The 16,208-nt window shown below is 48.9% G+C and overlaps 1 protein-coding gene across 1 annotated transcript in view; it reads right to left on the reverse strand.

Annotated features, from left to right (window-relative positions):
- Positions 1-16,208, reverse strand: part of ppfia2 (PTPRF interacting protein alpha 2) — a 368,545-nt gene that overhangs the window by 318,047 nt on the left and 34,290 nt on the right. Inside the window, exon 3 of the mRNA XM_086009289.1 lies at positions 6,203-6,277. Coding sequence (XP_085865415.1) covers positions 6,203-6,277 — 75 coding nt within the window. The remainder of the gene's footprint in view (positions 1-6,202; positions 6,278-16,208) is intronic.

Raw genomic sequence — 16,208 nt, forward strand, 5'->3', positions numbered from 1 at the left:
TTAGCCACGGTTGAGTCACCTTTTTTGTTTTATTTTTATGCCAAACTGGGATGAACAAATTCTGTAGCTCATCCATTCGGTCTTTGAATGTTTGCCATTGCCTATCCACCGTCAACCCTTTGAGTGCCATTCCCCAATCAATCCTACCCAACTCGCTCCTCAGACCATCGTAGTTTCCTTTATTTAAATTGAGGACCCTAGTCTCTGAGTCAACTACTTCATTCTCCATCTTAATGAAGAATTCGATCATATTATGATCGCTCCGACCCAAGGGGCCTCGTACAACAAGATTGCTAATTAATCCTTTCTCGTTACATAATACCCAGTCTAAGATGGCCTGATCTCTGGTTGGTTCCTCGACATATTGGTCCAGGAAACCATTCCGTAAACACTCCAGGAATTCCTCCTCCACAGTATTGTTACTAATTTGGTTGGCCCAATCTATATGTAGATTAAAGTCACCCATGATGACTGCTGTGCCCTTATTGCACGCTTCTTTAATTTCCCTTTTAATGCCATCCCCAACCTCCGCCTTACTGTTGGGAGGTCTATATACCACTCCCACTAATGTTTTTTTCTCCTTAGTATTTCTCAATTCTACCCATACAGATTCCACATCATCAGAGCTAATATCCTTCATTACAATTGTATTAATCCCTTCTTTAACCAGTAATGCTACCCCAGCTCCCTTTCCTTTTTGCCTATCTTTCCTGAATATCGAATACCCCTGGATGTTGAGTTCCCAGTCTTGGCCATCCTTGAGCCATGTTTCCGTAATCCCAACCAAATCATATTCGTTTACCTCTATTTGCGCAGCCAATTTGTCCACCTTATTACAAATGCTCCTCGCATTAAGACACAAAGCCTTCAGGCTTGTTTTTTTAACGCTCTTAGACCTATTAGAATTATTATTTACTGTGGCCACGTTTGATTTAAACTGTTGATTTCTCTGACTGCCACTTTTGTTTTTCTCCTTCCTATCTTTTGCTTTTATCCCTGTTTCCCTTTCCTCTGTCTCCCTGCTCAGGTTCCCAACCCCCTGCCATTTTAGTTTAAACCCCCCTGAACAGTGCTAGCAAACCTCCCCGCAAGGATATTCGTCCCGTTCTGGTTCAGGTGCAACCCGTCCGACTTGTACAAGTCCCACCTTCCCCAGAAGCAGGCCCAGTGATCCAGGAAACTAAAGCCCTCCCTCCTGCACCAACTCTTTAGCCACGCATTCATCTGCTCTATCCTCCTATTCCTATACTCACTAGCACGTGGCATTGGGAGTAATCCAGAGATTACAACCTTTGAGGTCCTGCTCTTTAATCTGCTACCTAGCTCCCTAAATTCTTGCTGCAGGACCTCATCCCTCTTCCTACCCATGTCATTGGTCCCAATGTGAACCACGACCTCTGACTGTTCACCCTCCCCCTTCAGAATGCCCTGCAGCCATTCAGTGACATCCTTGACCCTGGCACCAGGGAGTCAACAAACCATCCTGGAGTCACGTCTACGGTCACAGAAACGCCTATCTGTTCCCCTTACGATAGAATCCCCTACCACTATTGCTCTCCCACTCTTTTTCCTCCCTTCCTGAGCAGCAGAAGCACCCCTGGTGCCAGGAAGTTGGCTGCTGCTGCCTTCCTCTGGTAAGTCATCCCCCTCAACAGTATCCAAATCGGTATACCTGTTTGAGAGGGGGATGGCCACAGAGGTCCCCTGCACTACCTGTAAGATTCGAAATTTTCAGTAATTAATCACGCAAGAAAATAGGGTTAATAAGACAGTTTATTGACCAAAAGAAGCTTGTACAGAAAAACCTTTGATAAAAGGGCATACAAAATGGCTGCCGGACCTCGTGATCAGTTTCTGAGACCATTTGATTTCTGTTACTGCAAGCCAGACAGGCTTGTGGATTGAGGACAGTAAGCCCGCGAAAGCCAGTATCGGGAAACCGAAACTCATGGAACTGAGCATACATACTAATTAGATTCTAGGTACAGGACAGTTTTGGGTAACAGGATGAGGCCCATCAAGAAATGGGCGGACAATTGAATGAACACTTAAACCCATTTACTGTGCAAAGGAAAACCGTTTAACAGCCATCAAGGGCAATCTCCAGACCGATCAATATACGAACCGAGTTACGGTGACAAAGAAAAAGACATTATCGGCCCAGGAAGGCCAGTTAAGCTATCATCGGCTCCCGTTGCAAAGACAAAGCGCCCCTGCAGAGATTTCTGCCCGCCAAAAATATTACAAAGACTGGACTATGATTTGGCGGGAGATAAGACTGTCCCAAAAAGGTATAACAGTGGATTGAAAGGTCCATCAGCGCGCTTCGCTTCAGATTCACGCTTCGGGAACACGATTCAGTAGTTACGATTCAATTCAGGACGTCTCTTCTTTTGAGAACGCTTCGGGACGGACTCTTCGGCCAAACAAGGCTCGGCCACGACGGGAAGACGAAGGAGGGTGGCCCGGGTACCTTTGTCGGGAGATCATCGACGACCCAGGCCGAAGAAGAAGACACCCTCAGAAGGACATTATGACTGCATAAAGAAAGCTTTTTGGGACCAGCGTCCTGCCCCGAGGAAGACCATCGGGAGATCGACGACCCAGGCCGGAGAAGAAGACACTCAGGGCCTAGCACTCCAGTGCCTCAACATCCCATTCGGTAACGGACCTTCCATGTGCATCCATTTCTACAATATCACATCGGTAGCAGAGTCTCCAAGGTGCATCCAGTTCTTCGGCAGCCTTTCAGTAAAGGTAACACAGGCTTAACGGATTCATCCATGACAAGCGCTCATCAAGGCTGTATCTGCTGCTTCATCGCGTAAGAAGAAAACAAACTGCGCCAGAAGTTTCCAAATCCACGTGACAACGGAAAGCTGTGCCAAAAGGCTGCGTACCCCCTTTTCGCGAATCTGAAAGTGGTGAGCATGATCCCGAGTTCCTCAAGTCGAAACTTAGTTTAGGTCTAGGGGAGGGGGTTAAGGGTAATCGTAATGTGTTTCCCCTTTTTACGATGTGCCGTGTGTTTCCCATTTCCATAGAGTTAAGTTTATAGATATGTGCATGCTTGTAGTTACTTTAATCTGTGCTTATGACATGTATTCTATAATGCTGCAAACTGTTTAATAATAAAAGCATCCATTTCGTGCTATTCAACCTGGTCTATTGAGTTTTTCTCTGCACTACAGTTCCCTGCACCTAAGTCCAAGGTCTAGAACCGTAGGGAAGAGTGGGTCGAACCACTCAAGGGTAATTATTGCACGAAGCCTGGTAGGAGACCAGAACGAGCAAGAGAAACCCCCTACAACCTGCCTGCCTCTACTGCTCTGCCTGATGGTCACCCATTTCCCTTCTGCCTGTGCAGCCCTTACCTGCGGTGTGACCAACTCACTAAACGTGTTATCCACGACCCTCTCAGCATCGTGAATGCTCCAAAGCCCATCCATCCGCAGCTCCAGCGCCACAATGCAGTCTGCTAGTAGCTGCAGCTGGATGCATTTCTGGCACACATGGTCATCAGGGACACAGGCAGTGTCCCTGAATTCCCACATAGAGCAAGAGGAGCATAACACGGGGCTGGGTTGTCCTGAAATGACTTACCCTTTAATTAATTTAAATTAATTCACTACCACCAATTAAAGATAAACTCTAAGGCGCTTGTATGGTTTACCAACAGTCCCCGCTACACCAGAAAGTCCTGAGCAACTAAAAACCACAGAGTTAAAGTTTAAAAAAGAGAAATACTCACCAACCAATCACTTACCTGCTCCCTGGTGACGTCACACTCTGAATACTTTTTACCTCTCTCCCCGCTGCTGAGTTGGTAAGCCTCGCTGCTCCCTGGTCCGAACTGGTCGGGCCTCGCTGCTCGCGCCGGTTTTTATACCGGGCTCCTCCTTGCTGGTCCCTGGTCCGAACTGGTCGGGCCTCGCTGCTCGCGCCGGTTTTTATACCGGGCTCCTCCTCGCTGGTCCCTGGTCCGAACTGGTCGGGCCTCGCTGCTCGCACCGGTTTTTATACCGGGCTCCTCCTCGCTGGTCCGTGGTCCGAACTGGTCGGGCCTCGCTGCTCGCACCGGTTTTTATACCGGGCTCCTCCTCGCTGGTCCCTGGTCCGAACTGGTCAGGCCTCGCTGCTCGCGCCGGTTTTTATACCGGGCTCCTCCTCGCTGGTCCCTGGTCCGAACCACTCCCATTCTGACCTCTCTATCCTTGGCCTCCTACACTGTTCCAATGAAGCGCAACGTAAGCTGGAGGAACAGCACCTCATCTTTCTATTTGGCACTTCCAGGCTCAACATTGAGTTCAACAAGTTCAGATTATAACTTCTGCCCCCATTTTTTTGGATGGCAGCTATTGCTGATGTTTTTGATATGCCCATTTACACCTCCTCCTTTCGCCTTGCACCATCATCCCTTTTGTCATTTAATCTCTCCTGCATTCCACCCTATCACAGACCTTCCCTTTTGTTCTTCCCCCCCTCCCCCTTTCCCTTCCTCTCTACTTGCTTAAAACCTGTTGTATCTCTAACCTTTTCCCGTTCTGATGAAAGGTCATGGACCTGAAAGGTTAACTCTGTTTCTCTCTCCACAGATGCTGCCTAACCTGCTGAATATTTCCAGCATTTTCTGTTTTTAACACAAAGGAAGATGGATGTGATTGTTGGAGGCCAATCATCTCAGCTCCAAGATATTGCTGCAGGAGTTTCTCAGGGCAGTGTCTTAGGCCCAACCATGTTCAGTTGTTTCATCAATGACTTTCCCTCTATCATAAGGTCAGAAGAGGGAATGTTCACGGATGATTGCACAGTGTTCAGTTCCATTCGCAATTCCTCAGATAATGAAGCAGTCCGTGTCCACATGCAGCAAGACCTGGAGAACATCCAGGCTTGGGCTGATAAGTGGCAAGTAACATTCGCACCACACAAGTGCCAGGCAATGACCATCTCCAACAAGAAAGGGTATAACTACCTCCCCTTGACATTCAATGGCATTACCATCGTTGAATCGCCCACCATCAACATCCAGGAAGGTCACCATTGACCAGAAACTTAATTGGACCAGCAACATAAACACTGTGGCTACAAGAGCAAGTCAGAGGCTGGGTTTTCTGCAGCAAGTGGTTCACCTCCTGACTCCCAAAAGCCTTTCCACAACCTACAAGGCTCAAGTCAGGAGTGTGATGGAATACTCTCCACTTGTCTGGATGGGTACAGCTCCAACAACACTCAAGAAGCTCGACACCACCCTGGACAAAGTAGCCCGCTTGATCAGCACCCCATCCACCACCTTAAACATTCACTCCCTCCACCACTGGCACAACATGCCTGCAGTGTGTATTTATAAAAATACACCGCAGCAACTCGCCAAGGCTTTTTCTACAGCACCTCCCAAGTCGGCAACTTCTACCACCTAGAAGGACAAGGGCAGCAGGCGCATGGGAACACCACCACCTCCAAGTTCCCCATCAAATCACACACCAGCCTGACTTGGTAATATATTGCCGCTCCTTCATCGTCGCTGGGTCAAAATCCTGGAACTCACTCCCTAACAGCACTGTGGGAGTACCTTCACTACATGGACTGCAGTAGTTCAAGAAGATGGCTCACCACCACCTTCTCAAGTGCAATTAGGATGGACAATAAATGCTGTCTCTGTCAGCGACACCCACATTCCATGAATTAATAAAATAATACAATTTTGTTCAATGCAGTAGTCTAATAATTGACCCACACTGTGTTCAATTGTGGCTTCCCCAATGGGAGAGCACGTTTGTGAAATTACCCCTTCATTTCTAAAAAGAAAGTTTTATTGTTGTTAAATGCGCAAAGGAAAATCATTGAAATATTAAATGCTCCATGAAACGACGAGCGGTTTGTCTTTTTAAATGCTGTTAGATAAAACCTTGTCAGAATAACCTAATGCACAAATGGCCATTATAGATTTCACAATTCAGGTCCAAAGGGATATATCATAAACAAATATAGCTGCCTATCATCAACCCCCATTTGATTCTATTCTTAGTGACATGATAAGTTGCTGCGATCACACGTTGGTAGCAGTGGAGTTTGGCCAGCAGTCTATTGAGCTTAACTCATAATTTGGTGACATTTCATGTAATTTTCATGTAAGTCACATGGTATGTGGTAAAATAAAGGCAAAAATCGTCTCACCAAAGAGAATTGTGTTTAAACTTATTACCTCCTGGTTAGCTGTTGCCAATTCCTCTTCCAGTGTGGATACCCTCTCCAGAGCAATTCGTAGACGTTCCCTCACCTTCAGACAAAACACAACAGATTTGTATAAATTGTAGGCATTTTTGTGTGTAAATGCATTGTAGTGCTACTTATTGAACTGATGTAGTTCAACATTATAGTTCCATAATTGATTAATTAGGTCCAATGTTAATACTGATTAGGTAATCAAAATTTTTCAATTTAGTCTACTTTTGCCTCTGTCATGGGTATCTTCTAATTCCGTACTGACGTAAACTCAGTACAATTCAGATTCAGTTGATTCTTTGATGAATTAATAATAATGCAATATTCCAACCTGGTACCGCAGCAATATTCATGTTAAACTGTTAGGACTCCCAACTAGCACTCAAACCTATCAGCCACATATATAACCAGACAGCGTTTAATGGAAAGTAAAACCGCTCCAATGCAGTTTTTTCTTTCATAAATATTGACGGTAAGAAATTAAATGAAGCTATCTAATTATGATTATCGAGCAAGATGCAAATAGGATGCTAAGGATGGAGTTGTGAGGGTGACTATCTATTTTTTGCAATGTTGCATGATGTTGGATGAAGCATTTTTGAACATTAGGTTTCAGTTTGCAGCTCAGGCTTTTTGATAAAGATTTGGAGCTTATGGGGAAAAAATCCATCTGGCTAGGTCAGATTAGAATTCAAGACCTAGACGAGAAAAGTTAGTAGGGCGAATTTTATGAGTTCTTGCGACTGGCAGGGACCCTTGCCCTCTTGTCAGGAACTCGGGTGTGCTCTGTGTATGACTTTCATATTCCCAAATCTCCTATAAACGTTGCCTGCGAGCAAGATTCCCCATCAAGAGGAAGACTTCCAAAATTACCTTTAGTGTCCAAACATGCTGGGCTACCAGTATTTTGCTTTTTTCTCTTTTCATTTTCTTACCTTTTTGTTTCCTTTAATCCTTTTTTTTCTTTTAACTTTTAAGGAAAACAGCAAAAGTTATTGGTCTAGTGTCTTGCATAACGGCAATGAATAATGATACTATCTACAGAATCAGGATTTTGGTAGTCCGCAAAAACATATAGCAAGATAGATCGGCTCGGTGCTCATGACAATAACAGAGAAGCCATACAAATGCTAAGTTTACCATAGTGCATTGTGGACACTGTGACAATGAAGTCCAATTAATTGCAATGTAAAGATGTAACCAACTGTTAATCTGGTTTCATGCTAATCAAGACCAGTGTAGGAGTCTACGTACTCCTAGCAAAAAATACTGAACTCGAAGAGGTTCAACAGAAAAGGTTTAATTGTTGAGGCCACATGTTGAACACAAAATGGCGTCAGAGCTTACACCAAGTCTGACTGCTTTTCATCAGTCCACAGCTTCGACTGCTCCTCCCCTGCTCTGGGCTTAACTATGTTGCAGATCGAGTTTCTTAAAGGTGTGATCCGTCTTAAAGGCATGACTCCTGATTTATAGTCTACGGACCGAAAAGCGGATTGTGTCCTTTCTGTGATCGGTACGCCACACAGCTCCCCCCAGAATCCGCTAGTAGGGAGTGTACGAACCGGCATGGCGGCTTGATGGCACGGCCGGAACGGCTCTTGGCGGTTGGTGTCGGGAGCGGGGCGGTCGGATGCGTCAGGCTCTTAGGCGGTCTGCCCCGCGGTGGGGGTTGGCCCACTTGAACGGGTTCATCGGGCTCTAGGTGCGCCAGCTTGAGCCGGTCGACCGACACCTTGTCAGTTCTGCCGCCCACTTGGAGGAGGAAGAACTTGTTCCCCGTCTGGAGTACCTTGTAGGGTCCGTCGTATGGGGGCCGTAGAGGTCCTTGGTGGGCGTCATGGCGCACGAAAACAATTTGGCCATGTGCAGGCTAGGTGGTACGCGGGTTGCTGGTTCGCCGTGCCGGCCGGTGGGTACCGGAGCGAACTGTTGTGCTCGGTTGGCGAAAGCGCGGCGTTGCTGGTCAGCCGACCAGGGGGTCGTGGCGGTGGGCAGGAACTCTCCGGGTACGCGCAGCGGCTGGCCATACACGAGTTCCGCCGCCGAGGCTTGCAGGTCTTCCTTGACCGCGGAGCGTAGGCCAAGTAGCACCCACGGGAGGCGGTCGATCCAAGCCTCGTCCTCGAGGCTGGCGCGGAGGGACGCCTTCATGGACCTGTGGAATCGCTCGCACAGTCCGTTGGCTTGGGGGTGGTAAGCCGTGGTGCGGTGAATGGCCACCCCGAGGTTTCGGGCGATGGTGGCCCACAGATCAGAGGTGAACTGCGGGCCTCTATCCGACGTCATGTCGGAGGGGACGACGAACCGAGCGACCCAGGTACCGATGAACGCCCTCGCGATGTCGGCGGTGGTGGTGGACGTCAGTGGAATGGCCTCGGGCCAGCGGGTGGTACGGTCCACGATTGTCAGCAGGTGCGTGTGACCTTGTGATGGCGGCAGGGGGCCGATGAGGTCGATGTGGACGTGGTCAAACCTTCTTTCTGGCACGGTGAACTCCTCGAGTGGGGCTTTGACGTGCTGGTGGATTTTGGCACGCTGGCAAGCTATGCAGGATCTGGACCAGACGCGCACATCTTTGCGCAGGCCGCGCCAGACAAATCGGTTGGCCACCAGTCTAATGGACGCGCGGGTGCCGGGGTGTGAGAGGCCGTGGACGATGTCGAACACCCGTTTTCGCCAGGACGCCGGGACTACGGGGCGGGGTTGCGCCAAGGAGGTGTCGCATTTGACTGTGACGGCGGACGGGCCGCAGGCGACGTCGGTCAGTTGCAGCCCTGGGAGGGTTGTGGGCACGGAGAGCAGATCGGGGTCGGTGCGTTGCTCCGCTGCCAGTTGAGCATAGTCCACTGCCAGGTGGGCGCCGTGGACGGTGGGGCGGGATAGGCATGTCGGCCACCACGTTGTCTCGACTGGAGACGTGCCGGATGTCCGTGGTGAATTCGGACACCGCGGCGAGCTGGCGTTGTTGCCTGGCTGACCACGGGTCCGCAGATTTCGCCATCGCGAATGTCAGTGGTTTGTGGTCGACAAAAGCGGTGAAGGGGCGGCCCTCCAGAAGAAATCTAAAATGGCGGACTGCCAGGTACAGTGCGAGGAGCTTGCGGTCAAAGGCGCTGTATTTGGCCTCCGGGGGGCGAAGTTGGCGGCTGAAAAAGGCCAGCGGTTGCCAGGCCCCGTCGACCCACTGTTCGTACACGGCGCCGACCGCATGGTCGGAGGCGTCTGTGGTGAGGGCCACCCTGGTGTTGGGCTGTGGGTGAGCGAGCATGGTGGCATCGGCGAGCGCCTTTTTGGTCGAGTCGAAAGCGGTCAACATGTCCGCCGACCACTCGATCGCCATTCTGTCTTTCTTACCCCGGAGGGCTTCGTATAGGGGCCACATGAGGGAGGCCGCTTCGGGAATGAAGCGGTTGTAAAAGTTGATCATCCCCAAGAACTCCTGGAGGCCTTTGATGGTGGTAGGCCGGGGGAACTGCTGGACGGCTTGCACCTTGGCGGGCAGGGGAATGGCTCCGTCCTGCGTGATGTGGTGGCCGAGGAATTCAATCCTGCTGAGGCCGAATTGGCACTTGGCTGGGCTGATGATGAGCCCGTGCTCACTGAGCCGCTGGAACAGGGTGCGGAGGTGCTCGATGTGTTCCTGCTTGGAGGAACTAGCTACCAGGGTGTCATCCAGGTAGACAAAGAGGAACTTCAGGTCCCGGAGGACTGAGTCCATGAGCCGCTGGAAGGCCTGGGCCACATTTTTGAGGCCGAAGGGCATTCGGAGGAACTCGAATAGTCCAAAAGGGGTGATTATGGCCCCCTTGGGAACGTCCATGGGGTGGACTGGCACCTGATGGTAACCGCGCACCAGGTCGACTTTGGAGAAGACTGAGCGGCCGGCCAGTCTAGCCGAGAAGTCTTGAATGTGCGGTATGGGGTACCGATCCGGCGTGGTGGCGTCGTTTAGGCGCCGGTAGTCCCCGCAGGGGCGCCATCCCCCGTCGGGTTTGGTGACGATGTGGAGTGGGGAGGCCCAGGGGCTGTTGGAGCAGCGGATGATGCCGAGCTGTTCCATTGTGGCGAACTCGGCCCGCGCGATCTCCAGCTTGGCCGGGTCCAGCCTGCGGGCGTGGGCATACACCGGTGGGCCTGTGGTGGGGATGAAGTGTTCTACCCCGTGCTTAGCAACTTTCGCGGAGAAGGTCGGGTTGGTGAGGGCTGGGAACTCAGCCAGGAGGGCTGAGTAGTCGTCCGTTGAGCGGGCGCGGCACTGCCACGCCATTTCGGCGGGTTGGGGGGGGCCATGGCGCCCAGGATAGGTGACATGGTGTTCATGTCCACGAGGCGGCGCCGAGGCATGTCGACCAACAGGCCGTGGGCACACAAGAAATCCGCACCGAGGAGCTGGGAGAGCACCTTAGCGGTGATAAACTCCCAGTGGTAGCGGCGGCCTGCGAGGTCGATGGTGACGGTGCGGGTGCCGTACGTCCGGATGTCGGTGCCGTTGGCGGCAGCCAGCGCAGGGCTGCGGCCGCCTCGCTGGATCTCGAGGGCGGACGCGGGGATGATGCTGCGCTGTGCGCCTGTGTCGCATAGGAAACGGCGTCCGGAGGCGCTGTCCGTAATGTACAGCAGCGCGCCTGCTTGCTCCACGGCCATCGTGTAGGCCGGTGTGGGGGCGGTTGGAAACATGCAGGGATGGCTGCAGCGGCGTGCCCGTGCGCCGAACCTGGTATGGAAGTAGCAGTAGCCCTGGGTCGGAGGGCTTGGGGGACGTGGGGGCCTGGGGGGCCTCGTGGCCGAGCTGTGTGGCCGCGCAATAGAGGGTGGAGTGCGCGCCGACGCTGCGGAGGCCAGGTCGGGGGTGACGGCGTGGTTGGAGCCGGCGGACAGGAGCTTATCGGCTTCGTTGGCCAGGACCTCGAGGTCCGTGAGGCTGGACGCCACGATCGCCGGGCGGATGCTGGGAGGTAGTTGGCGGATAAAGAGCGTGCGGAAGAGGGAGCCGGGCGGTTTCTCGTCGGTCAGAGCAAGCATGTGTGAGAGCAAGTCTGACGGCGTGGAGTCACCAAGGCCCGGGAGGTCGAGGAGGTGGCAGTTGCGCAAAAATTGGGAGGCTGTGAATTTTTTAAGGAGCGCGGCCTTGAGATGTGCGTACTTGCCTTCCTCCGGAGGGTCTTGTAGTGTTGTCCAGACTTTTGTGATTGTGGAGCTGCCCAGGGAGGCGAGGAGGTAGTCGTACATCGTTGCGTCAGCGGTGATGCCGCGGAGTCGGAATTGCGATTCGGCTTGAAGGAACCAGGCGGTGGCTAGGTACTCCCAGAACTCCGGCAGCTTCACAGAAACTGCGTTTGTGTCAGCCATGGTTACACTTAGGAGTCGTCCTGAGCGTCGGGGTCACCAATGTAGGAGTCTACGTACTCCTAGCAAAAAATACTGAACTCGGAGAGGTTCAACAGAAAAGGTTTAATTGTTGAGGCCACATGTTGAACACAAAATGGCGTCAGAGCTTACACCAAGTCTGACTGCTTTTCATCAGTCCACAGCTTCGACTGCTCCTCCCCCGCTCTGGGCTTAACTATGTTGCAGATCGAGTTTCTTAAAGGTGTGATCCTTCTTAAAGGCATGACGCCTGATTTATAGTCTGCGGACCGAAAAGCGGATTGTGTCCTTTCTGTGATCGGTACGCCACACCAGACAGAATATCAACCTGATATTTTCCTCTGTGCCTTAGTTTTGTAAATCTGTAAACATCTCCTGCCATAACTTCAGCGGAAACCCTGGAGAAACACCGTAAACACCGATCTTCCACCAGAGAACCCCCACAGAAATTCCAGGCAATTGTTTCTAAATGTGTTTACAGATTCATTAAAATGAATGCAGTGAAAAATGCTGGGTAAAGGCTAGGATAGCTGATGTAGAAATAAGCCAGCACCTTATCTAATTAACCAGCTACTTGCTTCATGGATTAGCCGTTGGGATCTACAAAATGGTCAAATAACGGAATAGGTCTGGGTACTAGGGTCTAAAACTGAGCGAGAGCTCACTTTAATTTTAGTTTGTACTGTATTGGTTTATATGTGGGTTGAATCTGCGCACACAACTGTCAATGTGGCCATGTCTTAACATTAGACAAAAAATAATGATCAATAATCAGTGTACATTCAGTCATTAGGTTTGTACAAGTCACAGCACTGAATAACCATATCCGATGTAGGGGGAGAAAGAATTACCGATTCAAAGAATAGGAAATTCCCGTCTTCTGGCTACACCTCCTTTACGTTGAAGGACAAGCAGAGTTCCAGCCCTTACAAAGTTCACTCTGAAATCCTGGAGACATCAAGCATCTGGACCTAATGCAACAAATATGCCAGCATACAAATCTGGGTGTGCGCCATGTCCTCAGCAGGATTATGATTTCCAGGGTGATAACTAATGATTAGCTAGGGATGCTAGAAGGTTTAAACTGTGGCTTGGAAAGGATCATAGGCTGCTGAGATGTAATCACTTCTGGCTCCATATCCTCTTCATCACAAACACTACCTACATAAACATTCATAATATTGCCTCTCTCTGTCCTTACTTTAGCCCATTTACCCCTGAAACCTTCATCTATGCCTTTGTCACCTTCCGACTCCATGCTTTTCTGATCCGCCACCCTCCATAAACTTCAACTCATTCAAAACTCTGCTGTCCCATCCTTTCCTGCACCAAGTCCCACTTGCCCATAATCCCTGTCTTTGATAACCTACAATTGCTCCTGATTTATTGACTCAAATTTAAAATTCTCATTCTATCTGTTTACATCCCTCTTCCCTGTCTCCATAACTTTCCATAACCAGTGCTATGACCCCCACTCTAAATTCTCCATTCCTCTGACTCAGAGCTTTAGTGTACCCCCTCTTTGCCCCACTGATGGTAGCCATGCTTTCCATGTCTAGGCTCTCGGAAATCCTTCACTAAACCTCTCCACTTCTCTGCCTCCCTCTCCTCTTTTAAGGCCTTGCTTAAAATCCACCTCTTTGACCTAGCTTTAAGACGCTTTGCTTAAACTCCTTTCTTTGGCTCAGCATCCATTTTCTCCTTATTGCCTCTGTGAAGTGACTTTGTATGTTTTTCTATGTTAAAGATGCTATATTGTAATATATGTGGGTAGAACAAATGATGGACAGAGACACAATGAGCTGCTGAGCCATGTGCTTGATTATTAGGCCAGAGCAATCTGAGCATGCTGATACTAAGCCATGTGACAAACCATGTGATAATACATTACACTGCTTTCCCTCTTAAAAAATGTATGTATCCCCTCTCAAATACAACAAAACCAAGGTCCCACCTTTTCCAGCATTACATGTACCACATAACAAAAACTCCTGGCTTTTTTTCTTTTAAATGAACTACAAATCCTACAAATGAACTACAAATCCAGTTTAATAACAGGTTTGCGGAGCCTTCCTGACTGCCTTACAGAAGGTTTTGGTGTTGAACCAATTTTCGGGCTGTTTTGTTTTGGTTCCGAACTCAAAGATGATCCTGTTTCTATCTCGGACTTGTTTGAACCTGGTACTTCAGTTACTGAAGTCTGAACTGAGTCAAACTTGTGTATGTGTTCAAGATCACTGTCCAATCCAGGCCAGTAAACAAAGCTTCTTCCAATTGATTTCATACTGACAATCCCTGGATGTTCAGTATGAAGTTCGGCCAGAATTCTATCTCTCAAAGAAGTAGGTACCACCGCTCTGTTTCCCCACTTGATAAAACCTTGCTCACAAGACAATTCAGTATGATGGTTATGGAATAGTTTCAATTCTGTGTCCATACACTGATCAGCCCATCCATTCAAGGTGTTTTCAGACAGTCTTTTTAGTACTGAGTCCTTTTGAGTCTCATCTGTAATTTGAGTTGCATTCACGGGAAAGTCTTTGTCATCTGCACCTAGTGTGAAAATCGCAGCTTCACTCCCAACACGAGTTCTCATGTGACAACCTGGACAAAGCATCTGCGATTGCGTTTTGCTTTGAAGTGTGATATTCAATCCTGTAGTCATATTGTGACAACAACACTGTCCAATGTTGCAGGGATGGCAGATTTGGGCCCCAATATTGCTAGGAGTGGTATGTGATCGGTTATCAGGGTAAATTTTCTGCCGATCAAGAACTGTTGGAATTACTTGATTCGAAACACTATGGCGAGTGCTTCCTTTTCAATTTGCACATAGTTCCTTTCGCTCTTTGTGAGGGTTCGTGTGTGAACACGATTGGTTTCTCTTGGCCGTCATCTATTACGTAGTTTATGACAGCTCCCACACCATAGCTGGAAGCACCACACGCTAACTTAAGCTCTGCACAAGTAGGGCATCGCTAGAGAGGCTTCTCTTACAAGTGTTGTAAGCATCCTGTTGCACTTTCGTCCACTTTCACTGGGCATCCTTCTTGAGGAGCTCATGCAATGGAGCTAACATGGTCGCTAACTCAGGTAAGAAACATGCATAGTACTGGACCATTCCAAGGAAAGACCTTAACTCAGACATGTTCTATGGTTTTGGAGCATTGATGACAGAATCAACCTTTTCCTTCACTGGTTGCATGCTATTTGCATCAACTTTCAGACCAAGGTATACAATCTTGAGCTGCACAAAAGCACATTTGCTCCTTTTCAATTTGACATTATGGGCATTCAACCTTTGAAGCACTACATCTTACACTTCTAGATTGTCTTCCTCACTGCTTGTTGTGATCAGCACATCATCTTGATTGCATAAGCAATTTGGAACTCCTTGTAAAATCTTATCCATTGTAGCCTGGAAGATTTTGGAGGAGGACTTTACACCATACGGCAGCTTGGTGTATGAGTAGTCCCTTGTGTATGTTGATGGTGAGATACTGTTGACTCTCTTTGTCAACATTCAGCTGAGGTCAAGCTTGGAGAAAACCTTTGACCCAGAGAGTGCTGCATACAAATCTTTCGCTGTTTGTAACGGCTCATCGTCAACTGCTTGGTTGATAGTAACTTTGCAGTCACCGCACAAGTGTACAGTTTTGTCTGCTTTGGGCACTACCACAATCGGGGTAGCCTATTTACTTTTGTCAGTTTTTACTAGCACTCTGTTCTCTCTAAGCTTCGCTAGCTCGTCCTCCACCTGACTTTTTAACGCATAGGGGACCGGCCTTGCCTTGCAATAGATAGGCTTCGCGTTGGACTTGATGCGGATATGCCCTCATAACTGTCTGTGAACATGCTTTTGTACTTGTTCAGCATTGTGTTGAGTCGCTTCTTTGAAGCATCTACACTGAAGACGTTTTTCCAGTCTAGTTTCAACTTTCTGAACCAGTCTTTGCCCATGAGAGGTGGCCTGTTGTTATAGTTCGCTACAATAATAGGCAGCTTTACTGACTGGCTATTGTGTTGAACTGTACATTCCATTTGTCCACATGTCTCTAGGATTTCTCTGGAGTAGGTTTTTAACTCTACAGTACTCTTTGTAAGTGGTACTTGATTAAACGTACTCTTATATGTGTCCTTACTCATGATAGAGCAGTCCGCTGCCGTGCTGATACACATATCAATATATTGCTCTTTGATCAAAAGTTTTGTATGGAAGTCTTTTTCATGACTGCTAACGTTGCTGCTACTGGCATAGATACTGTAGATGCCTAGTTCTTCAACATCAGGCGTGTTCACTTCAATATTCAAAATGGTTCTTACTTCCTGCTTTAGATCTAGCTCTGCAAGCTGTTGAAATATGGCCTTGCTTCTGGCAGTGAAAACACTTTGCATTTCTGTATTGGCAGGACTATGGTGAGTGATTCCCATTGCAGCGATAACAATTCACTGAACTGCTCTCGTGCTTTTGACTCGGTCTCACAGCTTTAGGTTCGGCGGTGGCTTTGTGACTGTAGACCTCAGCTGCACTCGTCACTTGAGTTGGACGGAGCTCCCTAGCATTCTTAGGCACCATCTCCATAGGTAGGGCAATTTTGCATGCTATGACAAATGTT

Source organism: Somniosus microcephalus, chromosome 16 (genome assembly GCF_052327205.1).
Source record: "Somniosus microcephalus isolate GS21.2 chromosome 16, FLI_Smic_1.0, whole genome shotgun sequence".
Classification (NCBI taxonomy): Eukaryota; Metazoa; Chordata; class Chondrichthyes; order Squaliformes; family Somniosidae; genus Somniosus; species Somniosus microcephalus.